The sequence below is a fragment of the Nycticebus coucang genome, chromosome 21 (genome assembly GCF_027406575.1).
Source record: "Nycticebus coucang isolate mNycCou1 chromosome 21, mNycCou1.pri, whole genome shotgun sequence".
In the NCBI taxonomy this organism is placed as follows: Eukaryota; Metazoa; Chordata; class Mammalia; order Primates; family Lorisidae; genus Nycticebus; species Nycticebus coucang.
The window spans coordinates 38,983,491-39,009,072 of record NC_069800.1 but is presented as its reverse complement, the minus strand read 5'-3'; the positions used below and the strand labels follow the sequence as shown (position 1 = coordinate 39,009,072).

The 25,582-nt window shown below is 50.2% G+C and overlaps 1 protein-coding gene across 1 annotated transcript; it reads right to left on the bottom strand.

The window, feature by feature from the left end:
- Positions 1 to 404: 404 nt before the first annotated feature.
- Positions 405 to 25,337, bottom strand: XKR7 (XK related 7). Its single transcript, XM_053574077.1, has 3 exons — positions 24,571 to 25,337; positions 3,380 to 3,582; positions 405 to 2,321 (listed from the first exon to the last, which is right to left on the bottom strand). The coding sequence occupies exons 1-3, from the start codon at positions 25,155 to 25,157 to the stop codon at positions 1,366 to 1,368; spliced, it is 1,746 nt and encodes a 581-aa protein (XP_053430052.1). The 5' UTR covers positions 25,158 to 25,337; the 3' UTR covers positions 405 to 1,365.
- Positions 25,338 to 25,582: the final 245 nt, after the last annotated feature.

Genomic DNA, 25,582 nt, shown 5'->3' with positions numbered 1-25,582 from the left:
TGGGTGAGAAGTTGTCAGATCTGAGGCAAAACAAGTCAGTTTCCCAGATGCCGCCCCAGTGAGCCCCATCTGCAAGGTGGCTGTGAGCCAGGATTCATGTCATGTCCCCAGAGCTTTGCTTTTTTTCTCTAGCTAGGAACCAGTTGGCAGCTAAAATGTCTCAGGGGTTCTGTGGACAATTTTGTTTTAGAAAGAAGGCTATGGAGCAAGGTGGACAAAGGCCTAGAGGTCCCATAAGCTCCAGAAGTCTAAAATTGGAGCACCTATTCCTAGAATACTCCATTCACACTGGGTTCTAGAGCCCCTCGTACCCCTGACTATGGCAGGAGGTAGCACATTCCCCACAGCAGAGCAGCAGGGCTATGTGTCCTCACCCTTCTTAAAAGAATGTAGATCAGAGCCACTCCCCAGGACATTTTATCAGCTAAGTGTTCTAGAACTCAATCTAGAACTAAGCATGTCTCTAGAACAGTTCCTCTGCTAAATGTGCTAGGACCTTTTGTATACTTGAGCCCAGGCAGAGATCTCCCTAGATATTTTATCTGCTGTGTTCAAGACCTTTATCTAGAAGAAATGTTCCAGAAGCTCATCTAGAACAAGGAATGGCTCCTTGAAACATTTCACCAGAGGTGTCTGGACCTTCATCCATAACACAGCCCTTGACAAAGGGTGACTCTTGAGGAGCTCCATGTCCATATTCTCCATGCTCTGGATAACAGGGTCTCCTCTCCCAAGTCTTTCACTCATTCTTGCTCTGCTAGGCTAGACCCTGGGGCTCTTTCTTCTGTCAAACCCACAGACTTCCAGCCCCCATCCCACCCTAACTCACTCCTTCTTGCCCGGACTCCAGGCCTCAGGCCTGGCAGGTACTGTGCTATCCCTGTCCACAGATGCTCCAACCCTACCCCACACCTTCCACGGCCTCTGCCATACTTCTCAGAGATTTCCTCCCACCACTGCCCACAGCCCCCTGAGGAGCACAAGGCCTAGGTCACAGACCCCAGATGGTGCCCTTTCTCTGGCAGGTCCAGCAGAGGTGACATTTGGGCAACACCAGGCAGGGGAGAGGGCATGGGGCCCTATGAAAGCAGGACAGCTCATGAGGAGTGTAGCACCAGTTGGTTCCCTGGGCCCTGGTTCAGGGGACTCTAGGGAATGGGCCACAGGCCTGAAAATGGGACCTAGGGCTGGGGCCTCCAAAAGGCTGCCCCTCCCCTGCAAGAACACAATGGCAGGGCCATTCTACCCTTGGACCAATAGATCTACTCCCCTATAGCCTGGTGGCCCTGATATTCTGGGCTCAACACTGTGGCTGATGTAGCGTCAGCCAAGTCTGTCCCTTTTTGGGTGGGGGGAGACCATAGCCTACACTGTGGTCTCATACTCCAGCAGCTCCTGGGAGGTCCCCACACTCCGGTATTGCAACCGGGGAGTGGCAGGCGAGGAGTATTCCAGAGCTAGAATGGTCTTCCGGAGCCGGCGGTCAATAAAATGAGCATCCCATGCTGGGTACTTCTTCCGAGGCAAGTCAATCCGAATGACAGGCCCCTCTGTCCGCAAGGTGCGGGCCACTGGTGTGAGGGGCAAGCCAGGCCGCACCTGGAAGACAGGTGGTGTGGGGGTTCCCGCTCGCTCACCCCCTATGGAGGCCCCATCCCGCTCGGTGCCTGTAGTCCTCGGCAGAGACCTTGGGGGACTTGTGACAGCATCAGATGGTGGGCCACAGGACCCTGGGGACTCCGGGAAGATGCAGCCAGGTGCTTGGGAACCCAGCATGGGCCCATTGGGGTGCAGGAGGCAGTAATAGACACACATGAAGAATATGCCCAGTGCAAAGCTGGAGGCCACCACGCAGACCAGGATGAGTGAGTGGAAGTCGGTTGAGAAGTTGCGGCTGGAGTACCAGAAGCCGGTCAGAGCAGCATTCTCCAGCAGGACGATGCAGTAGTAGAGGGCCATGCGGCGGCGGCTGCGGCCCTCCTTGACATTGAACCAGCAGAAGATGTAGATGATGCCCACCACCATGTTGTAGATGATCTCCTCCCACTTGGACATGCAGAAGTCCGTCTCCCCTTGGATGACCCAGAAGGTCATGACGCACCAATGGGCCACAATGAAGATGCCAAAGTAGAGCTTGTAGACGCTGGCGAAGAGCGCGAATGCCAGACTGCGGGCAGCAATGGTGAACAGGTGCCACAACACCTGGGCCACCGCACCTTTGTAAGACAGTGGCCGCTTGTCATCCCTCGAGTCCCGCAGCACCTTCTGGTAGGAGGCCAACGTCCAGGCCAGGGACACAAGGGAGGCAGAGGTGGACAGGGCTGTGGAGACAGGGTAAGGCCAGGGTGGGCTGGGTTAGGGATGGGTTTGGGTTGGAGTCTGGGGAGAGGGGGAAGGTTCTGGGTCAGGAGCTGGGTTAGAGGAGGTGTGAGGGGAGAGTCCATGGATCAGCAGGACTGTGGGGAAGGTTTGGATGGGGACTGTTCAAAAGCAATGATGAAGTGCCACATGGGACTGGGTGTTTCTGCAGGGGTGGGAGCATAAAGGGAGATGGGAGACAGGTGATTTGGTCTCCATAAAGGTCAACTATAGGACCCTAGCATGGAGGTTTTTGGTGGGAGGGTAGGAAATTAGGGTCCGGGACTCCGGGTGTGGAAGAGGAGGTGAAGAGAGAGTCACAGGGCATGGAGGAGCCAGGAGGGGACCATTAGAAGATGTGGGCCCCCAGGATGAGGTGGGGTGGAGAGAGGAGATCCAAAGTGAGAAGAGTTGTGATTGGGACCCAGTATTCGGGGCAAGGAGACTGAGAATAGATTGGGCAGGTCTGGGTGGGAAGAGCATAGGGTGGGAAGACGGGACATTAGGAGTGGGAGGTTGGCCCCTCTGTCTGTTATAGAAGGACAAAGCCACTGGGGTCCCAGAGAAGGGGTAGAATGACGGACAGGTTCTCTGGAAATTGGTGGAGACCGGGCAGTCCCAAGAGGTGGAGGCTGGGTTCAGGACAGAATGGGGAGGGCAGGGGATTGCCCAGAGGTCTAAGTGGTGTTGATGAGGTCAAGGGCCTCTCCAGACTTGGCAGAAGTAGGGTCAGCTTGGCACTGTCAATGGGAAGGAAGGAGGACAAGAGGAGTGCCCGGGAGGACAGAGGAGCAGTGAGAGGGGGGAGAGCCAGTCCGTCCTCACTCTGGGGGTAAGTGGACCATGGGAGGGGACACGGCTCTGGGGTCTCGAGAGGCCTGGAGGGTGGTAAGGGCAGAAGGGCGAACCTCCCTAAACCCTGACTGGGTAGGCCGTGAGGTGGGCGGTGCACAAGGCGTGTGGAGCGGGGAGAAAAGGCAGGGGCTGCTGGCGGGGCAAAGAGGGGCCGCGCGGGGCTCACCGGGCAGCAGGTCCGGCGCGCCGCCGCGTTGCACCAGCAGGCTGAGCTGCAGCACGAGCTGCGGAGCGCTGCGCAGGAAGGTCTCCAGGAGGCGCAGCATGCTCACGTCGGCGCTTTCGAACAGCATCCGCCAGTAGAAGTGGCGCCGCAACCGCTCCCCGCGCCAGCGGCTCTGCAGCCCCAGGTACAGGGCGCGCAGGTACCTGCGGGAGCGGGAGGGACGCGGGGCTCAGCTCCCGCGCCTCGGGCCATTGGCCGGTCCCACCCGTCCGGAGCCACCTAGCAGGCGCAGGGGGCAAGTCATTCTGCCCTGTGCCTGTTTCAAATGACCATATTGGAAGGATGGCTTCCTGGAGCTGTTGTCCAGGGGCACTGAATAGGCTCATTAGTTTAAAGTACTGGCACAAAGTAAGCCTTTAATGTAGCCCTATCATTATTCCTATAACCGGTTGGGACCTGCTTTCTTCCAGGGTTACTGACACCTGAGAGTGCCCTGAACTTACAGCAGCCCTATTATCATCCCCCACTTTATAGATGAGCAAACTGAGACCCAGAGAGGTATGTCATTCGTCCAAGGTCACACAGCCAGGAACCAGGATTCCAACCCAATCAGTCACGGTCTCAGGGCCCACACTCTAACCACTACACACACTGCCTCATAGGTGTCCTGTAAGCCATGGAAAGTTTTGCTCACATAGATTCCTTAAGGGACAGTCCTTTGTGTCTGGTGACAGCCTGAGTTCAGTTGTCATCAGCGGCTTCCTGGCCTGGTCCCCACCCTCACCTCTGTGTCTGGTTCTCACTATAGGGTGCAAGGAAGTTGCTCACAGACACTTTCTCTTGGCACATGAGACTTTGCAGCTTCTTCTCGTGACACGTCTCTAAACAGACTTCGTGACTCTTTCTGGCTACTCAGAACAGAACATAGGTTCCAGAGCTCTCAATGTCTCCCTCATCCCTGAGCTTTTTTTGCACATCCTGTTCCCTCTGCCTGGAATACCCTGCCATGTCCCTTAACCCCACCCCAGCCCCAAATCTGGATGACTCTTGCTTTTCTTCCAAGGCTCAGCTTTTCTTTCTTTCTTTCTTTCCTTCCTTCCTTTCCTTTTTTCTTTCCCTTTCCTTCCTTCCTTCTTTCCTTCCTCCCTCCCTCCCTCCCTTCCTTCCTTCCTTCCTTCCATTTCTCTCTCTCTTTCTTTCGAGACAGAGTCTCACTATGTTGCCCTGGGTAGAGTGCCATGACATCACAGCTCACAGCAACCTCAAACTCTTGGGCTTAAGTGATTCTCTTGCCTCTGTCTCCCAAGTGGCTGGGACTACAGGCGCCTGCCACAACACCCAGCTATTTTTTTGTTGTAGTTGTCATTGTTGTTTGGCTGGCCCGGGCTGGGTTCGAACCTGCCACCCTTGGTGTATGTGGCTGGTGCCATGCCGAGCCAAGGCTGAGCTTTTCAACATGATTTCCTCCAGAGAGCTTCTGCTGCCCACTCTCCACGTGGGGCAGGGCCTCTCCCAGGCTTTCCTTTGACCTAGCACTTGTCACAGTGGATTGTAACTGCCTGATTATGCTTGCATCTCCCCCGACTGTGAGCACCCCGAGAATGACTGGGTTGGCTGGCTAACTGCTGTATCTTCAGTTCTTACACAAAGTAAGTGCTCAGTCCACGTGCACTGAATGAATGAAGGTGTGCATGATTGCAGATCCGCTGACCTGAATGAACTCAGCCAACCCTACAGGAGGTGTGGAAGGAACTCTGAAGTCCTGAGTTCAGTTCCTGATTTTGCTTATAATTTGCTGTATGATCTTGACAAGACCCTCCCTGACCCCAGTTCATCCCTCCCAAAATTGCTGTGAGGATTACATGGATGAAAAGAAGTGCAGTGCCCATGTAGGATATGAAGGGACCTGTCCACACAGATGTCTCAGAACCCACATAGAGGGCTCCTCCAAAAATGGCTTCCCCAGGAAACCTGGGGGGGGGGGCAATCCCAACACAGATTCAATGACCCTACTGCCTGAATGAAATTGGAGACTCAGGCATTTAGGGGTTTACTTCCAGATGTGGCGTGCTGGCACTTCTAGGACATTATTTGGGAACTGGGCGACAAACTCTGTTCACTGTGTGCCATCAGCCCAAGGGAGGAATCTTGGTGCTCCCTGGAATCTGGGACCAGCTGATACTGAGAGTTTCCCCAAATAAGCATCCTGGTCTTAGCAGCTGTGTGGCCTTCTCTGGGCCTCAGTTTCTCCATCTGTCAATGAAAGGGACGGACTTGGTGACTCTGGAGATCCTTTCAGAGCTAATATTCTTGGACCTAGACACCCCTCAAAATGTGGCCAGGAATTTCCCATTTAGGGCCCTCCTCCTCATCTCTGGGTCATTCTGGCACCAACTGATGGTGGGTGTAGACACACTCTCAAAATGATACATTATAGGATGGGCACCCAGGGTGGGAAGGGGGGGCAGTTCCCTCAGAGGCTGAGTTAAGAAATCAAAGGCCCCTCAGTCCAACTCTCCCGTGCCAGCTGGAATTCCTTTGGCAGTTTCCAGCCTGGTGCTTCTACATCTACGGCTCCTGGACTTCCCGAGATAGGGAGCCCCTGCCTCTGGAGGCAGAGTCCTTGGCGTCTGAGCAGCTCCACAGCTGGATTGTGTTTCTTCTGATGAGCAGAAACTTGTCTTCCTGTATCTTCCATTCCTTTGGCCCCTGCCTACCTGACATCAAAGGGTCTCTGAAGCCACAATTAGTCATTCATGGAGCAGGTATATTTTGACCACCTGCTCTGTGCCAGGCTTTGTGCCCTTGTGTATTTCTCAGTTCCATGGGAGAGAAACAAGGTATGAGGTGAAATAGGTGCGTAAGATGCTTTGGAACACAGAGAAGAGAAGGGTAATTTTGCTTGAGGGAGGGGGTTGGGAGAGCTTTGTGAAGGAAGAAGGCTTTGATCTCAGTTTTAAAGCATGGGTTGGCACTTGGACGCAGACAGGAGGTGGAGGGCATTCCAGGTGGAAGAACCAGTTGATGCGAAGGCACAGTGGCTTAAGAGAACATGGCTTTTTGGGGGGAATGGCCAGTGGTTTGGAATGGCCTGGATATGGGGATTTTAATAGGCAGGGGCACAAGCAGACTAGAATTGTGAAGGGCACCAAATTCTGGACTGAAGAGTTGAGATTTTGTTCTAAATCTGAATTCCATCCCAGAATCAGGGGTGATGTGATCAGCTCAGTAGCTTAGAAAGCATGCTCTGGAGGCTGGTTTGGAGGAAAGCCAGGAGAGGATGGGGTTTGGTCCAGGCCTGCATGACAGGGCGGAGCTAAGGCAGGGGATAGAGGAGGGGCAGAGAGCAGATCTGGAGGTGGCCAGAGGTAAGGGGATAGGGGAGAGATCAGGATGGCCGCAGAGCTTCTGAGGGCCCTAGAACACAGGCCACCTTTCCCGGCTTTCCTCTGCCCTCCACCCCACGTCCTTCCCCATTCCCTCAGCTCTGGCTTTGAATAGGAAGGAGAGACCAGCTGGTCCAAAGAGAAGGGGCCTGGGGAGTTGGGGGAGGGTGACACCCTGGAAGTTTCTCTCAGGCTGGAAGACCATCTGTTTCCGGGCTGGGTCAGCATGAGGGAGGCCCCAGTCCCTGGCCAGCATCCATTAGCACCTGACAGGCTGCCTGCCCACCTCCCCGCCCACTCCTGCCCCTTCTTCTGCCAGCTCCCAGCCAACCCTAGACAAAGGGCTCACACAGCCCAGGGCCCTGTGAGCAGGAGCAGCAATGGAGAAGGGAAGGGGGAGGCCTTTGAGTCCTAGGAATGTGGGGTCAGTGGGGAGTGCGGAAAGACCACACTGCAATCTGGGGATGAAAGGCTTGGGTTTTGCCTCACTCTGTCCCTTTTGGCAACCAGACCAAAACTGTGGCTGTTCTTTCCAGCCGGCATGAATGCTCGCTGCCAAAGGCCTGTGAGATTTTCATGGGCCTAGGAAAATGTTTGAAGCCTGAAAAAAAAAAAAATTGGCTCCAAAAACACAGGGAAAAACTACAGAATCAAAATTAATAAATGTTTAATTAAATGTCTGCAAAACAGAACATGATGTCAGCCAGTCAACTGCAATTTGGCTTTTATCTGGTTATATATAATTTACATTTGATGTTTGATGTGGCTGCATTTAATATGTTTGATAGATATGGGGCCCACAAGTCTTAAACCAGTCCTTCCGAGGACACGCAACCTAATTTTCCTGGCCCTCAGTTTCCCCTTCTCTAAAGTAGGGCTGGCATTTGCCATCTGCCTACATCATAGCCACTGGGGTAAAGATCAGAAAGGTGAGATGGCTGAGTTTGGGGTTTGCTTCTTAGTTAGCCCTGACCTGGACTTGCTGTGTGGTCTTGGGTAGTTTCTCTGAGCCTGATTTTTCTCCTTATTGTTAGTATTAAATGAAGCAATGGATCTTAAAATGCTCTATAAACTGCAGGGGGATGTGCTCATGGAAGGGGGCACATATACTGGGCAGAGGCCTCTGGTTCCTCCTGACCACTGAGCAACCTCTCTTGAAACATCCTCTAGGAAGCCCATCCTGTCCCACATCCCACACTTATTTGAAAGGAAGTTGAGAGAAGCTGGTCTTCACTTAAGAGAACACTGCCTCTTGGGAATCTGACTTGGGGGTAGTTGTGTATCTCCTCTTCCTCCAAAATGCACCCCCAGACTATCCATGTCCACTATCACTAGCTGGTTTAGGCCACAGTCTTCTCCTGCCTAGTGGCCATGTCAGCCTTCTTTGTGGCCTGCCTGCACCCACGGTCACTTCCCTACAGTCCACTCTCCACATGGCAACCAGCGGGATGTTTCTAAAACCTGTCAGATCATGTCACTTTTCTTCGCAAAACCTTCCTGGGGCCTCCCATCACTCTTGGAATAAAACCCAAGCTTCTTCCCTTGGCTCACAGGCCCGAAACCATCTGGCCCTGTCTGTTTCTCTCACCTCATCTCAAACCACTGTTCCTTTTGTCCCCAACGCTTCAGATGCACTGACTCAGGACCTTTGCACTTGCTACTTACTCTGCCTGGAACATCCCTTTGCCAGATCCCCCTGCAGTTGGCGCCTCATCTGCTCACATGTCACCTTCTTAGAAAGGCCTCCCACGCCACCCAGGCTGTGTTGGCAGCGTTGCCCTTGCCAAATCACTCTAGTCTACCGTACCATCCTGCCTTATCTTCTTAACGTGCATGATAATATAGCCTTATTTCTTGATTTATAATTTCTTTCCTTTATTTCTGCTTTTTCTTCTTCTTTTTTCTTTTTCTTTTTGAGCCATTCTTACTCTTTTCCTCTAGGCCTGAGTGCTGTGGCATCAGCCTAGCTCACAGGAACCTCAAACTCCTGAGTTTCAGGGTTCCTCCTGCTTCAGCTTCTTGAGTAGTTGGACTATAGGCGCCTGCCACAATGGCTATTTTTAGAGATGGGATCTCTCTCTTGCTCAGGCTGGTCTCAAACTCCTGAGCTCAAGTGATCTTCTCACCTTGTCTTTGCAGAGTGCTGAGATTACAGGTGTGAGCCACCTCTCCCAGGTGATTTATTTATATATATTTATTTTCTGTTCTACCACTATGGATCCATGAAGGCAGATACCTTGTCTGTGTTGGTCACCACTGTGGCCCCAGCATCACTGCATGTAGTAGGCACTCACTAAATATTTGTTGAACAAAGAAATGTGAGTCTATGCGTGTGTCTCCTTCCTGAACTTGGAGGGCCCTGGGGTTTCTGTGCCTCATTTTACGAAGAGCCAGGACACCTTACAGGCTCCTCCTGCCTGTGCCAACTCACTTCTGTCCTTCCTCCTCCAGAAAGCCTTCCCTGATACCCCTCTAGTGTAGCCAGGCCTCCCCCTTTCTAGCAACTCTGAGACTTAAACTGCCTGAGGCCTGGAGTGAGTTATTAACCTCACAGGCAACTTCTGCTAAATCCATTTTATAGAGGAGGAAACAGGCACTAAGTCTATTTTGAATCCAACTTACTGATTCCCAGTCTCGTGCTTCGAGAAGAAGCTTGTCCAGGAAGAAACTGGAAGAGCAGATAAGTGCATTGTTGGGGTGGGGTTGGGAGCAAAAGAGCCAAGTCTACAGAGGAGGAGAGAAGCCAGCAGGGTGTGAAATCCTTCTGCTCAAGGATCCAAAGAGCTCTCTTTTCTGGACCCAATGCCTGCTCCACAAGCAGGTAACAGGGTGAAGAAATGAATGAGAATTCATTCCCTTCTCCCCAGGCCTGGTTTCCTCTTGTGACCTGGGAACCCCCAGCATCCTTGAGGCTCCTCTCTAAGGAGAAGGAGAGGAGGCTGAGAGGATCCTAAGTTCCTGAAAAGCCAGGAAGCTTCTGGGCCAAGCATCTGGGTCACCCTGTCTCTCTCCTGTTCTTTGTTCCTAAGTCACCCCAAGTCTCTGGTTCTAAGTCAGGATTTCTGGCCTGGGCCTCATTCTATGCAGTCAAACTTTGGCCGGAGCCTGAACCCATTACTTTGACCTCAGATCCTGGGTCACTGTCTGTCTGTCTGTGGCTCAGATCAGCCTGTCATGTCTGTCCCTTGAATACATGGTCAGGCATATATTTATCTGCTCCTCCTTTACTGTCAGTCAGTCTTACCCTTGGACCTGAGGTCCACCTGTCTGTCCCTTGGACTATATGTCATATTGTCTCTCAGATGCTGTGTCCTTCTGTTAATCTGACCCTACAATCCTAGGTCAGCCTGCCTGTCTGCCCTGAAAGGCCAGAAACTTCAGTGTGTCTGTCCCCATGGATATTGGGTCTGCTTTTCTGCCCATCTTTCTGTCTGTGTCTTAGATAATAGGTGTGCTTGGTGATCTGTCTGTCCATATCTTTTATCTGTCCCTTGGCCGCTTGGTTCATCTGGCCTGCTGCTCAGCTCGTGGTTTGGGGTGACTGCCAGTTTCTCGGCTGTCCTCCCCTGCCTGCTCCCCCTCTCCCTGACTCTGGGTCTCTCTCTGTCTGTCTGCGTCTCTCACATCCTCAGCTCCTCCATCTGTCGGTCTCAGCATTTCCGAGTGTGTGTTCTCGCCCCTCCCCACGCCCCCTCACAGCGCTGGGCCAAAAACACAGCAGCTTCCAGCGGCTCCCTCCTCCCTCCCCATCCAGAACCGCCCTCCATGGTTGGCTAGCTGTTGGTTGTCTGATCTCCAAGGTGGGCCTGGCCCTGCAGACCCCTACAGAGTGATCAGGGCAGGGCAGGGAGACAGATGGGAGAGGCAGGAGAGGTAGGCTGATGGGAAGGAATAAGACACCCGTGCCAGCTGAGCACATTGCATCTGTAGGTCTGCAGGGATGGTGTGGAGGGTTAATAATAATGACAACAGCTCACATTTACTGAATGTCAACCACAAGACAGGCTGGGCTGAGCCTTTTTATACATGTGCAGATGAGTGTGTCCATGACCTCATAACAAATCTTTGAGGTGGGTACTACTCTTACCACCATTTTATGGATGAGGAAATTGAGACCTAGAAAGAGACTGGGACTGGTCCAAAGTCACACAGCAAGTTAGCACCAGAACTAGGACTCGGTCCTAGCACTCCATAGCCTCCTGAACCAGAGCAGGGGTGGAGAGCTCTGTCTCCCTGGTGGTAAGCTGCCTACCTTCCTAGTGTGCCCGACAGCTGCCCAGGAGGACTTTGCTAGGATCCTGGATGGACCTAAAAGCTTCACTTGGGATTATGTGGCTTTAGAGAAAAGTAGAGGATGGGTGATGATAGTAATTGGAGAGTCAAAAGACCCAGGCGATTCCTGGAAAGTCCAGCTCCTCTGTAGGCCTCAGTCTTCTCTACAAAATGGGCCTCAATAACCGATTCTTGTACACCATGGAATTTCCCTCAGTGCCCCCCACCAGAAGCTGATAATATTCAGGCCCTACAGCTGTGTCCTGAACCCAAGGGCTTCTTTCCACTGTGTCACCACCCTGAGCCAAGTTCCACACCCTGGCAGCCTCCTCCAGGCCCCTGGCTCCCATCTTTTTCCTCTTAAAGCTCGTTCTCCACAAGCAGACAGGGAGCTTATAAACTCACAGGTCAGCTCAGGGCCTTCCCAAGTACTCTTAAGAATAAAATCTTTACCATGACCTCTGAGATCCAGTAAGACCCAGCCTTTGTCCCTCTCCCTCCACAGTCCCCCAACATTCCCAGCTGCACTTTAGAAGGCCTCTGTCTAGGAAGGTCGTGACTAATGCCAGCCAAATGCTCACTCTTCCCATCTCAGCTCCATGTCACCCCCTCAGGGGCCTTGCCAGACCTAGACACTGCCAAATCACTTCTGTCTACCCCACCCCTCTGGTAGCTTTCTGCCATGTTACCCTGTTTTGTTTTCTTAGCAACACATATCACAACCTGAAACCATCTGATTTACTCACTTACATATTTATTGTCTGTCTCCACCCATTGGACCATAAGTGCCATGAGAGTGGGGACCACATCTACCTTGTTTGTTCCCTGACACGTCCCCAGTGCCTGACACATCATTAATGCTCAATGCATGTTTATTTTTTGAGTGAGTGAATGAAGAAAGTGAATATACTTTATAAAGTCTGCTTTATAAGCTCCCTAAGTAGAAGTGGCCAAATGTAGAGGGAAAGAACCCAGGCTAGGGAGGCAGGGAGACCTGAGCTCAAATCCTGGCTCTATCATGTACTGGCTGTGTGGTCTTGGGCAAATTGCTTCCCCTCTCTGAACCCATCTACTCAACATTCAACTTAACTGTTCAACATTAACTGTGAAATTAGAAAGTGGTAATATGTATAAAATACCTAATCCAGTGCTGGGTACTTGATCAGCAGAAGGTTTTATGAAGTTGTTTGAATCATAGCTCCAGGAGGAAGGAGGAAGGCTTGTACTTTCTGGTTTCTGTTTCAAACACAGCTGGGACCCACTCCTAGGCTAGATTTCCCTAGTGCTCATTGAAGCTGTCCCCAGAGGACAGAGGGTCAGAGAAGTTCACCAGCCAGGTCTTCTTTGGGGTCTCTGCCTGCCCCCTGAAAATAACTCATCAAACACCTTCTATATGTACTTTTCTACAATTCCCTCTATAATCCTGTGAGGTTCGTGGATATGATCCTCATTTCCCAGATGAAGAAAGTGAGGTTCAGAAAAGGCAAAGTTCATTTTACATTCATTCACCAATCATTTTTTTTTTTTTTTTTTTTTGTAGAGACAGAGTTTGACTTTATGGCCCTAGCTAGAGTGCCATGGCATCACATAGCTCACAGCAACCTCCAACTCTTAGGCTTAAGTGATTCTCTTGCCTCAGCCTCCCAAGTAGCTGGGACTACAGGTGCCCACCACAACACCCGGCTATTTTTTTGTTGCAGTTCAGCCGGGGCTGGGTTTGAACACGCCACCCTCGGTATATGGGGCCGGCACCTTACCGACTGAGCCACAGGTGCCGCCCTCACCAATCATTTTTGAACACCTACTATGCATCCAGAACTGGGTGAAAACACTAACACTAACCCAATGGTGAGCAAGACAGACCTATCCCACCTGCTAAGAACTCAGTCTAATGGGGACCTGAAGATTAACTAAAGCATCATGCAAGCAAGTCACAACAAACATGCTCCGTGGGCACCAGACATGCCTCCAACAGGGGCTCATGCTCCAGCACTGAGGACAGCAGTGCTATTGGGAAAGGACCTGGCCCAGCTTGGGAAGGGCATGGCAGTCAGGGAAGGCTTTCTGGAAGAGGTGACTACTGAGCCACAGTCTGAAGCAGGCATAGGAGTTAACTAGGGAAAGGAGGGAAGGAAAGAAGTTTTTGACCAAGAAAACAACATGGGCAAAGGTCCTGGGGGGAAGGGAGCAGCAAGTGGGCAGATGGCTGAGCTCAGAGAAGGAGGAGAGAAAGCAGGAAATGATGTGGGCTGGGGTGGTGAAGGATTTGGTCTTTATCTTGAGAGCGATGGGGAGCCAGGAAGGTTTTTAACAGGGAGTGACAGGATTAGATACCATTTTAGCATTTTAGAAGAAGCCTCCTGGTTGTAGGGAACAGATTGCAGAGGGACAAGGGTGGAAAACCAGAGACCAGTTGCCAGGTGAAAGAAAAGGATGGATTCCAGAGAGCTTAGAGACTTGACTTGCCTGAGGACAAAAAGTCAGAGTTGCACCCCAAACCTGCACTGGCCAGCTCTTCCCATTCCACCCTGGGGCACAGATCAACTTGAGCTAGGCCCCAGGAACCCAGATCTAGCCTGCAGTTTTCCAGGAAACACTGGGCCCCCAGATATACTCATATACCTGCATACAGGGCCTGAGAAACTATTGACGGGTGATGGCCCCGGGCCGTCTCTCCATCTGCCTACCCCTAGTGCTGAGTGCTCCTGCAAGGATGCAAAATGGGACCCAAATGAGTCATAAATGTCAGTAAAGAATGTGATTTTACACATTTGGCTCCCATTTCATGTGGTTCTGGGAGCTGGGCTCTCTCCCTCCTCCTCAGCAGCCCCCCACAGAGTCAAAGCACCTCTTTTTTTTTTTTTTTTTGCTGGGCTCAGGCCAAGCATTTTCAAGCCACTAATTTTAGGCTCTGACTGAGAAACTGAGACCCTCTCCCATCCCACTCAGCCCCATCAGCTCCCAGCCAGTGTCCTTTTTTGCCCAGCAGAGAAGCAGGCAGCCCTTCTCCAGAGAAGCACTTAGGACCAAATTCATCCCTCACTGTGTGGGTACAGCCAGCTTGCCTTGCCTCTCTTGACCTTAGTTTCCACCATCTGTGAAATGGGTTGATGAAATGGGTACTGAGTGGAGATGGCCCTTTGTTCCATCTTTCTCTCTTTTCCTAATATCCCTGTGTGGAGTTGGGATGTCATGAGCCAGTGGGGGAGGGGAGGAAGTACCAGGAGATCCAGGAAGGGAGAAAGCATCATTTCTATCTGTCCTTGGCCTGGGTGTGTGATACTAGATGGTAGTTAGGGTCTCCAATGCCAATGCTCAGAGAGGTCGGGCTGATATCATTCTGAGGGACTCTTGGGAAGTATAGAGGGGTGCCCTGTCTAAAGAGGCAGCCTGTCAGCTCCAGCCCTGGGAGAATGTGAGCCCAACATGGCTGAAGTTTCAATTTCTCAATAAATGGAAATTAAGACATTATGAAAGAAAGGAAGGAGGGGGGAGGGAGAGAGGAAGGAGAAAAATCTCAATGTGGAAACGTTGGCAATAAATTAAAGAAATACCACATGAATTTTTAAGAAATTATTATTCCTTTTTGTAGGTGTGATAGCAGTATTACATATTTTAGATATGTTTTTCAAAAAGCCTATCTTTTTAGAGATGTCCTAAAATATTTAGGGATGTGATGATATGATGTCATAGATTTGCTTCAAAAATAACATGTTAGGAAAGGAAGTGGGGTGGGGTCTACTGCTCTGCTCCCCAACACTTACGTGTCCAACACCACATATAGTTATTTAAATGTAAATTAATTAAAAGTAAATAAAGTTTAGAATTCAGTTCCTTGGTTACACTACCGACAGGTCACACTAGCCATGTGTGGCCAGTGGCTACTAAATTGAATTCTGCAGATAGAGAGCATTTCCACGACTGCAGAGAGTCTATTGGATGGTGCTGCCAAGAGTCAATAATTGTGAAGCAAGGTGATGGTTCATGGGGGATCATTACCCTACTCTCTCTACTACTGTATATGTTTAACATTTCCTATAATTAAAAGTTTCATTAAAAAGTAGGATTAAAAAGTACCGTGTGAGCCAAACCAACACATCTTTGGGCTGAATTTGCCCTTGGGCCACTACTTATTTGCGACCTGTGGTCTGGCAGTTAAGCATCATGGAACCTAGCCTCATAAAGCCCCAAAGTTAGAGTCACAGGCACTCAAAGCTGTAAGGGGCTTTAGGAATCATCTAGTTTATCCTCCAAACTGAAGCAGGATTCCTGCCAGAGGTAGCCGCTTCCGTCTGCATGCCTCTGGGCCTGTGGAGCTCACATCCTTGGAACAGCTCTGTTTCTGGGCAGTCTGATTGACTGCATTTTTGCTTCTATTCAAATGACTCTGCCTCCCTTTACTTTGGGTGATCATCTGTCCTCACTTTATCTCTGGAGCCACATAGCAAGTCTCCTTCCTTGATAGGAGGTCAGTGGGTGAAGGTTAGAGAGTTAGGACCCCTAAGGTTCCTCTCCTCCCCCATCTTGTTACTAAGCAACAAGAGTGGGCTGCTACTTGGGCCAATTATCATGATAATAATGGTAAATGTTTCTGAGCATATGTTGTATGGCAAGCCCTGTACATTTATACATTATCTCAAGATATTTTCAGAAGAAACTTAAAAGGTGGATAACTGTCACTACCCCCATTCACAGATGAGATAGGAGCTCTGGCTGGGGAAGCTACCTCTCCCACGGTTATACAGATGCCAAGTCATGATGCCTTGATCTGCACCAGTGCCCTGGCTCTCAGCTATCCTGCTTTCTTGTATTGTCAAGCCCTCGACTGGACTTTACAGGTAGAGTACCTAAATCCCAAGCAATGAAGTGACTTGCCCAAAATTCTGACCTCGAAGGTTCTATCAGCATCAACATCCAGTTCACATCAACATCCACTGAGCACTTTCCTCCGTCTCTTAAGTCAGTCACACCTGTATCCTCCTGGGAACTCAACCAGGTTGTTTCTATCATATCTTCTGCCTTGTCCTTATTCTTAGCCTGTTGACAGTTTGGAAGGCTGAGGATGTAGGCCCAGCAGACTTAGTGCCATGTCCACACTGCAGAAGGCTTCTACCTTGCCTCAACACCCCCCAGCAGCTACAGACATAAATCCTGCTGCAATAGACTTCATGTGGCTAAGGCTGCCAGGGATCTTGCCAGAACTGGCTGGGGGTAGGGTGACCAACTGTAACAGAGGGTCTGCTTTAAGCCAGTCACCGTGGGTTACAGAGAAAAGAAAGGGCAAGGCCTTCACTCCCCAGAGGCTGGTGATCTGGTGGGAAAACCAGGCAAGTAGGCAGATGATCACAACAGAATGTGATCAGGGCTGTGGGGCAAAGGGGAATGAGTAATCATGCCTGGGGGGAAAAGCCTGAGAGGAAGAACCCAGAATGTTAACGGTGTGTACTTTGTATTAAAATAATGCTTTTAAAATATGTACTTTTCTGATTTTTTTTTCTGCTTCTCAAAACAATGCACACGGTTGTTACCACCAGCAGGTAACACAGCTTGGTGGTTGGAAGCCTAATTGCATGGCTTCAAACCCTGGCTTGGCTACTTACTAACTTCAAGGCTATTCCTCTCTGGGCTTCAATTTCCATATCTGTAAAACAAGGCCAATAATGCTAGCTAGCACTAATTAGGCACTACTATATGCTGAGTACCGTACAAAGTACATATATACTAGGTATTAATTCATTAGAGTAGGAACCGTTATTATCCCCCGTTCACAGATGAGGAAGTTGACGCCCAGAGAGGTTAGGTGACTTGCCCAAGGCCACACAGCTAGTTAAGTGGTGGAGCCACTGTTTTGACTCTACAGTCCTTATTCTTCATTATCACACTCCCTACCTGACAGGATTGTCATAAGACAGATGATCTCATCTAAGTCTTAATAAATAATAACTATCATTTTCAGTAATAGCTGCCTTTTTAAACACAGGTGAATGTATACATGTATTTCTGGATTAATTAAAAACAAGACGTAAAATCTTCAAGTAGTACAAGAAATATCTAATTAGTGAGTGGAAATCTTCCCCAACACAAACCTTCTGCCCTAAGGGTAGGGGGAGTCTTTCTTTATGCCTTTTCTTTACTGCCTGAAGTTTCAGCAAGAGTGTATATGTTGCTCTGATGAACAGATGAAACAGCCCAGGAGTTTCCATTTTAGATTAAAAACAATGATTTTTGCCTGGTTGAAAGTAGGAGGTGGGGTGTGAGGGGTAGAGGGTGGTGTGTGTTGGGTTTATTCAGGGCAAGCTTCTCAGAGGAGGTAGCCTTTGTGCTGGACCTTGAAGGATGTGCAGAGTTTCACTGGGAGGAGAATGTAGAGGGTGGGATGGAGCAGCAGGTCATCACTGAGGGTAGAGCGGCAGAGAGAGAAAAAAGGGCCTTGAAGCCAGGCTAACGTGCTTAAAAACGCTCTAGAGCAGGGGTCCTCAAACTTTTTAAACAGGGGGCCAATTCACTGTCCCTCAGACCGTTGGAGGGCCGGACTATAGTTAAAAAAAAACACAACTATGAACAAATTCCTATGCACACTGCACATATCTTATTTTGAAGTAAAAAAAACAAAACGGGAACAAAGACAATCACACCGCCTCATGTGGCCCGTGGGCCACAGTTTGAGGACCCCTGCTCTAGAGGCTCAGGGGGCCATGGCAGGGTCGCATCTGTGCTTTAGAACTTTCGCAGGTGGAGGTGGGGTTGGAGGATGGGCATGGCTACTGGAGGCTGATAGGATTTCCCAGGGGAGGAATGTGGACACCCAAACAAAGGCAGAGTGGTGAATGGAGAGGCCAGGATAGACCCCAACCAACCTCCCTCCTCTCCCTGGGGTCCTTCACCCCAGCTGCTGAGGTTCAAAGCCGTTTCCTGGCAGCTGTTCCTCCTACTCCCCAAGGGTTCTCCTGTGTGGTCTTCATAGATCAAACAGGGGACACTGGGCTCAACCACCGCTGCCTCTGCTGCTATTGTGTCTGTTAGGAGCAGGTCCAATGGCCCCTGGCAGGTGGATGGATAGGGAAAAGAAGGCAGGTGGGGCAGGAGAGGGTTCTGCAGAAGATTCTCCCAGGAGGTGGATATCGAGACTAGGAAACCCTGCAGAGTAATTGCTGAGAGAACCTCATGGACAGTCACCAAGTTCAGGGAGTTGTAAACATGTTTCAGCTATGGGACTGACTCTTCAAAACAAAATTTCAGACATATCAAGACAGAGAAACTGAGAGATATTCGTGTTGAAATGATGGTGAGTGAGCCGTGACACACAGTTTGAAAACCACTATGAAATCCAACCCCTGATATGTTTTATAAATAATAATACAAATAATAATGGCTAATGATAATTGTTGAGTACATTTTGTGTTCAAGGCATTGTGCTAAATGCTATGCATATACTATTTAATTTGCTACTCCTCCAAATCACACGAGATAGATAATGTTAGAATGTCCATTTTGCAGATAAGAAAATCAAGGCACAGGCAAGTGATGGCATGTGCCAAAAATCACAGAAAGTGGCAGACACAGGTTATGGCTGGTTCCAGTGAATTAGTTCTGAACCATTACTACCCCAATGGTGAAAGAGAGGGCCAAGGAAGGAAAGAGATCCTGTCAGCTCAGCCTGAAGCTGAGCCCCCCACAGCCCCCACTTCTGCTACACTGCTCCACCTTCCCTCATCTCAAGCCTGGGTCTTTGTAGCAACCTCCTCATGGGTCAGCAGGCTTTTCCTTGACTTCACTCTAGTCTATTTTCCATCCAGCAGTCAGAGTGGACATTATAAAACCTAAGTCAAGATCTTCCTCCCCTGGTCAAATTCTCCTGGGCTCCCCAGCCATGCAGAGTAAAAGCCCAAGACTCACATGGCATTTGAGGTCCTGCCCGGCCAGGCCCCTGCCAACATATCCACCAGCATCTCCCACACGCCCCTCACTCGGCTTCTGCCTCATGGGCCTTCCTTCTCTTCTCCTGCCTTTGCCTGCAACACCCTTCCCAGGACCTCCCCACAGGTCATGCTCACTCACCTGACCCTCTGCCCACATGTCACCTCCTCAGAGTGCGCTGCTCAGACCATTTTATCTCAAAGAGCCACACTGTCCTCCCTGGTGCTCAATAGTTCCCTGTTGTGTGTCTGTTTGATTTTTCCCCACAATACTTACCATCATCTGACCCATTGTATTATCATTCATATATAATATATATTTTATTTGTTTATTGGTCTTCTTCATTAGACTACTGAGTTCCAAGAGGGCAAGGACTTCGTCTTGTTCATCGCTCTATTCCCAGCACTTAGAACAATGCCTAGTATACAGCAGGTGCTCCATAAATATTTGCAGATTAAATGGATGGCTGCTGTGTCACTATGGGTCCTGGGGACTTTAATATCGCCTTCCCCCCCGCCCCCTTATTGGCCACATGCTCAGTGAACAAACATTTGTTCCTTGGGGAACACAGCCCAGGCTGATGGAACTAATGATTACCAACAGTTTCTGAGCAGTCGATGATGGAATAAGCCGTTTGCTAAACCCTTACTCATTATCTCATTAAACCTTGAAACAACCCAAGGGGTAGGTGAGTACCATTATGATGTCTAGTTTACAGGGGATGAGAGATTATTTGTCTTATCAAGGTCACATATAAGAAAAAATAGGGTCTTGAATTGAACTAAGGACATTTGGATCCAGAGTCCGTGCTCATAACCATTATACAAGTTGATGAATCTATTTTTTTTTTTTTGTAGAGACAGTCTCACTTTATCGCCCTCGGTAGAGTGCCATGGCATCACACAGCTCACAGCAACCTCCAACTCCTGGGCTGAAGCGATTCTCTTGCCGTAGCCTCCCGAGTAGCTGGGACTACAGGCACCCGCCACAACGCCCAGCTATTTTTTGGTTTGCAGTTCAGCCGGGGCCGGGTTTTGAACCCACCACCCTCGGTATATGGGGCCGGCGCCTTACCGACTGAGCCACAGGCGCCACCCCATAACCATTATACAAAGAATATAGTTTCCCAAAGGGGCAACACAGAGCCCGACTCACTAACTCATTTCTAAACTTCTCTGGGTGATGCCCGTAGCTCAGTGGGTAGGGCACCAGCCAGATGCACCAGGGCTGGTGAGTTAGAACTCAGGCCGGGACTGCTAAAACAAAAAATGGCCAGGCATTGTGGCGGGTGCCTGTAGTCCCAGCTACTTGGGAGGCTGAGGCAAGAGAATCACTTGAGCCCAGGAGTTTGAGGTTACTGTGAGCTGCAACGCCAGATGCCACGACACTCTACCGAGGGCAACAAAGTAAGACTCTGACTTAATTTAAAAATAATTATAAAAAACAATAAACTTCTCTGTAGTACAAGGTTTGTTAGCAGCAGGGAAAGCAGCGCCGGGGCCTAGGTATGGGGGGGCTAGAGAGAGGGTCTCCAAAGTTCAATTTTGTCCCTCCCTCCCTGTTTTGGGGTCCCAAGATCCTAACAGCCTGGGAGGAATCCCATGCCAGATCGTCTCTCACTAATTGGCTTAGCAAACCATGCTTATCTGGGCAAAGCTGGGGCCCAGTGAGTTCAAGATTAGGAAAAGCAGGATGCATGGCTTACTGCTCTGCTGCCCACAGGGTCAGAGGAGACAGGGTTAGCACTTTAATTGGCTTAAGAGCCCTGGGTGGCTTAACAGCTCAGAGGGTTTGAGGCAGAAGGGAGGGATGAAGACAGGTTGGTGCCCAGTCTACAGCCAGTTTCATGCCCCGCCAAAGGATCTATTTGCTCTTGTCTCAGTGGTTCACTCTGTGTGTGCACAAAGACATTGCTCCAGGATCCCCCCAAATAGCCAGTGTGTAGGACCAAAGATACAGCTGGGCTTGGGAGTTGGATAAAGCTGTGTTGGCACCTCACTTCTCCCCATCTCCTCAGTGGATGACCTTGGGCAAGTTACTTGACTTCTCTGAGCCTCACTTCCTTATCTGATAAATGGGTATAATCAATAGTCACCAGAGGGAAGGTTTCAGGGTAAGTCAAGATCACGTGCTGGAACACTTCATGTGCAGCCGGCTGAGACATGGTAGGTGTGCAATGTCTGTCTGTGAATTCCTTCTCCTCCTTACTCTTCTCAGAGCCTCATTTGATGTTTAAAATATTAAAAATAAAATCTTCCGTGCAAAAGGACCTTATCAATTGTGACTAACTGGAGTAGAGGTTACAAAGAAGGCAGGCTCATGGATGTGTTTCTTTTGGCTGACACTATTTTTAAAAATCTTAATAAGTTGAAAATTGAGAGAGTTCACACAAAAATCCCAATTTCCCATTTCTCTTGAGAAATCAAGACTTGAAGATGTAGGGTCCGTGATTTCTCACGGCACCATCAGTTGGAGCTGGGTATTAGTTTCTCTTTACCTGGGATCCCACTTGCTCCGTGAATACTCTCTTGTCTGACACCCATGTATCTTATGGTCTGTTATCTGCCTGGCTCCTTGAAGCACGTGAACTTTTGATTCAGCATTAAAGAAGCCTAAGAAGTTGAAAAATATATGATGAAAATTATTTTATTCAAAACTGAGGACACGGGATTAGGAGGTGAGTGAGTGGCCAGCCTCCCAGGTGTGACCCTGTTGGACTCAGACACACATTTCCTTTCTCATTAATTATCCCAGGCTCTGCCACTCGGAACATCTATGGGAACATCTCACATGGTTAAAAAAACATTTTCTGCCAACATTGCTTAACTTCCAGGAATGCCAGTCCTGGCAACTTCTCTATACCTTCTCTAAATTTCCCCCTATTTATCTAGACCCTTAGCCATATTAGAACTCAAAGCTTTGGAGCAAGGGTATGGAGACTTTAGCTCTGATCACAGACCCAGAGTCAGAATTTTAGAACAGGGAAGGCTCTTAATTTAATCTCATTTCACACACAGGGAAACTGAGGCCCAGAGCTGGGAAAAGCCTTGCTCAAGGTCACCTAGCAATCTAGTGACAAATCAGGATGAAGATGCAAGTCTCTGACTAGATTCCACCCTCCCCCAAATTCCAGCACTTTTCTCAAAATACACACCATTTCCCCATCCTTATCCACACAGTTCAGCTCCCTCCCCCCCTTTCACATTCTTATCTCAGTGCAACAGAAGCCCTGACTTTCTATCATCCTGGAATCTTGGAACCTAAGACTCATAATTCTTCAAGCTTGGTGTATATTTTAGTGGCAAAATTGCAAGGTGGATAAATTGAACTCAGGTTTTAGAAGCAGACAGTCTTTAGCTCCAGCTCTTCCAGTCCCTAGCTGTGTGACCTTGGGCAAGGATGCCCCCTCTCTGAGTTTCCATTCCCTCACCTGTCAAGTAGGAATTATAATGCTAACCACATGACAGGATTATTAGAACAGATCCAGGAGATAAAGCAGAAAAAAGGCAATGAGTAGGCTTGGCACAAAGTGAGTGGTTAATAAAATAATTGTTACAGAACTGTAAATTAGGGCAGTCCTGCTTAAGTGAATGTGTAAGCAAAATGATACAGATGTGATCAAAGGGAAGGGTGGACAAATTGGAGTACATATGCCCTATCTAAATTATTACAGGCTTGTTACTGCTAGATCCAATTGTTTTTAAAGAGAAGCTATGACTCTGTGTTTTAAAAACACTTATAAAAGCCACACAAAACACTTCAATAGGCCACATTCAACCAAAGAGCTATTAGATTCCTATCCCTGAAAAATCATCTCATTCCACTGCCCTCACTTTAAGTGGGGGTTAGTAGAAATAGCTCACCCTCTTATCCAAGAAGCCATGGAACTGAGTGGATCCTTGGCCATTACAGTTACTCACCTGAGACCCCCCTACCTGTGGCTTTTTTCTGCCTTGTTTGAGGAAAACTCAGTTTATGTTCAAGAAAGAAGAGAAGTATTATTTTCTTGTATGTGGATTCTGAATGAGGGGATAGTCAGTGAGTTGAGGGGCAGCTGGCCCACTTTAGGCTAAAGAAAAAGGGGGATGAAGCTTGGCTACCAAGAATAGGAAGTTACCATTTCAGAATCTAAAAATATCCTTCACCATCTGTCCACTTGGGCACAGAATGATAAATGCAGATTAGTTCCTGGATGTAGACATGAATATTTTTGTGTGTCAAGCTAATAATAATAACACCACCTTGTGTGGCCAGAGATCCACTCCCCCTTTCCCCCAGGGCAAGCTAAGTGGAATATACACATTATTTTGGCAGGCATAGATGGGGAAACCAAGGCAGAAAGAGATTCCACAACACAACAAGGGTGACACAGCAAGTGAGCAGCTGGGACAAACCCTGGGAGTCCTATTTCCAACCCTCAGCCCAGAACTGAATTTTCTGAGTTAGGCAGAATATGTTAACAAGTAGCAGAATAAATATAACAGCAGCAATAAACACCCATGACATCTCTAGAGTGACTTTTTCCAGGCTTTCCCCACATCTGTTATAATCATGATAATCCATTATATTCCTAAAATGTTACAGTTGCAGAGCACTCACACAGACCTCTCACCTGACCATCCCAACAGGTAAGATGCTATAGCGTAATGGTAAGTCAGTGAGATGAGAAGAATAGGGATTCTCCCTCATTTTACGGGTGAACAAACTGAGGCTTGCAGAGAGGAGGGGGTTTGCCCAAGATCACATAGTAAGCAAGTTCACTCTAGCAGTGCACAGTAGGACCTAAACTATCAGAGCAATTCAGATTCAAGAGCAGCCCCCAGGCTTAGAATTCCCCCTCTCTCCAATTAACTCAGCACAGCAGGCATCTTCAATGCTGTCAGAGGAAGATGCCCAGAAGTGGGCAGCTTGAATGAAGCCTTAGTTTTGCCTTACTGTTCTGAGATTAAAGGGCAGCTAGAGGCCATCTAATCACAGATTCAAGATTCCAGATCCTCTTGACCCTGTTCAGAGGGGAGGCCACTGGGGGAGTCATTAGGAAGTAGAAGAAGCTTGAGAATGTGTCCCAGCGGGGTCCAGCATACCATTTTCCCAAATAGTCCAAGAAGTTTAGGCGGGATTTTCATTTAGCTGCCTCTAATTCTGTGTGTCTCCTAGAAGGTTGGAAAAGGGCTACAATGCCAAAGTAAGAATCTTGGAGAGCAGGAAAGGACTTCTGAGATCGGCTCCCTAAGTCCTAGCTTGGCACCCAGGCAGACAGCGGTGGGTGAGGACTGGAGGGAGCCCTATGGCCCTGTTCCAAGCCTCACCATTATCCCCTATAAGCCCTGAGCCCTCCTCACACACCGCTGAGGATCATTTTCTCTTCCTTCTAGCCTCATTCTCTGCCCTCTCAATGGCCAGATCAGAGCGGATGGCACTGGGGTTGGTCAGGATTTGGGGGCAGAGGTCAGGGAGGAGTTGACGGAGAAGAAATCAGAGCTGCAGTGGGGTGGGGCGGGGCGGAGGTCAGAATAGGAGGGGGCCTGGAAAGGACAGAGCAGGGCTGGGGCCGCAGGCAGCCCCTCACCACCCCCGCTCCTCGGACTCAGCTCCCTTCACCTGAGCTTTTCCTACCTCCAGACCTGGCCGAGCTGCAGGAGGTGGACGAGGGTCTGCAGCAGCCAGATGCAGAGGCGGCAGCAGCGGCGGCGGTAGGCGCTGGCGGAGGAGGGCGCGGGCGGGGGACCCAGCTCCGGGCTGCCTTCTTTGGTCCGGAAGGCGACGGCGCTGTCCTTGGTGCTGATGGCTGCTTCGCCGGAGCCGCTGTCCTTGGTGCTGACGGCGGGTCCCGGGGCCCCCGCGGGCTCGGTGTAGTCGTAGACGAACCAGCGGAAGCTGAGCAGCTGCACGACAAGCGAGGGCAGAAGCACGAACAGCAACGTGAGGCCGAAGTAGGTGCGCTGACCCTGCAGGTAGTAGGAGGCCGCCAGCCACAGGTCCGTGGCGCCGTCGGAGAAGAACACCAGCAGCGCGCACAGCACCCAGCAGCAGTCCCGCAGCTCATAGCGCGGCCCCGGGCCTGCCGCCCCCACCGTGCCCGGGCTCCCGGCCGCCGCCGCCGCCGCCTCCCCGCGCCCGCCCGCACTGCCCCGGGCCCCTCCGGCCGCCCCCTCCGGCCCCGGGCCGGCCGCGGCCGCCGCTCCATCCGACTTCGCGGCCATGTTGGAGGAGCAGGAGGCGGGGAGCGACTTCCGGGCGGCGGAGGGGGTGGGGTACCGAGCGGGGAGGACCCTGCGCGGGCGGCTCCCGCCTCCTCCTCTTCCTCTTCCTCCTCCTCCTTTCTACTTCAATTATTCATTCTTCTCGGCGCCGCCCCGCCCCTCCCCCAGCCCTCCAGAGCTGTGGCCGGATGAGGGCTGCCCCTTGGGAAGGCAGAGGGGGCGGGGAGCGGAGAGCATCCCAGGTCACACTATCCTCCCTTCCTCGGAAGTGTAGGGTTCCAACCACATGCTTTCTGCCTCTCACTTCCCCTTGGACACCACTTCCTTCTTTTTTCTTTAAACCTGTCCATCCCCTCTTCTTAATTCATCTCTCGTGCTCACCTCCGGTGGCTTGGGTCTGAGAGGGTCTGGGGGACCAGGGACTT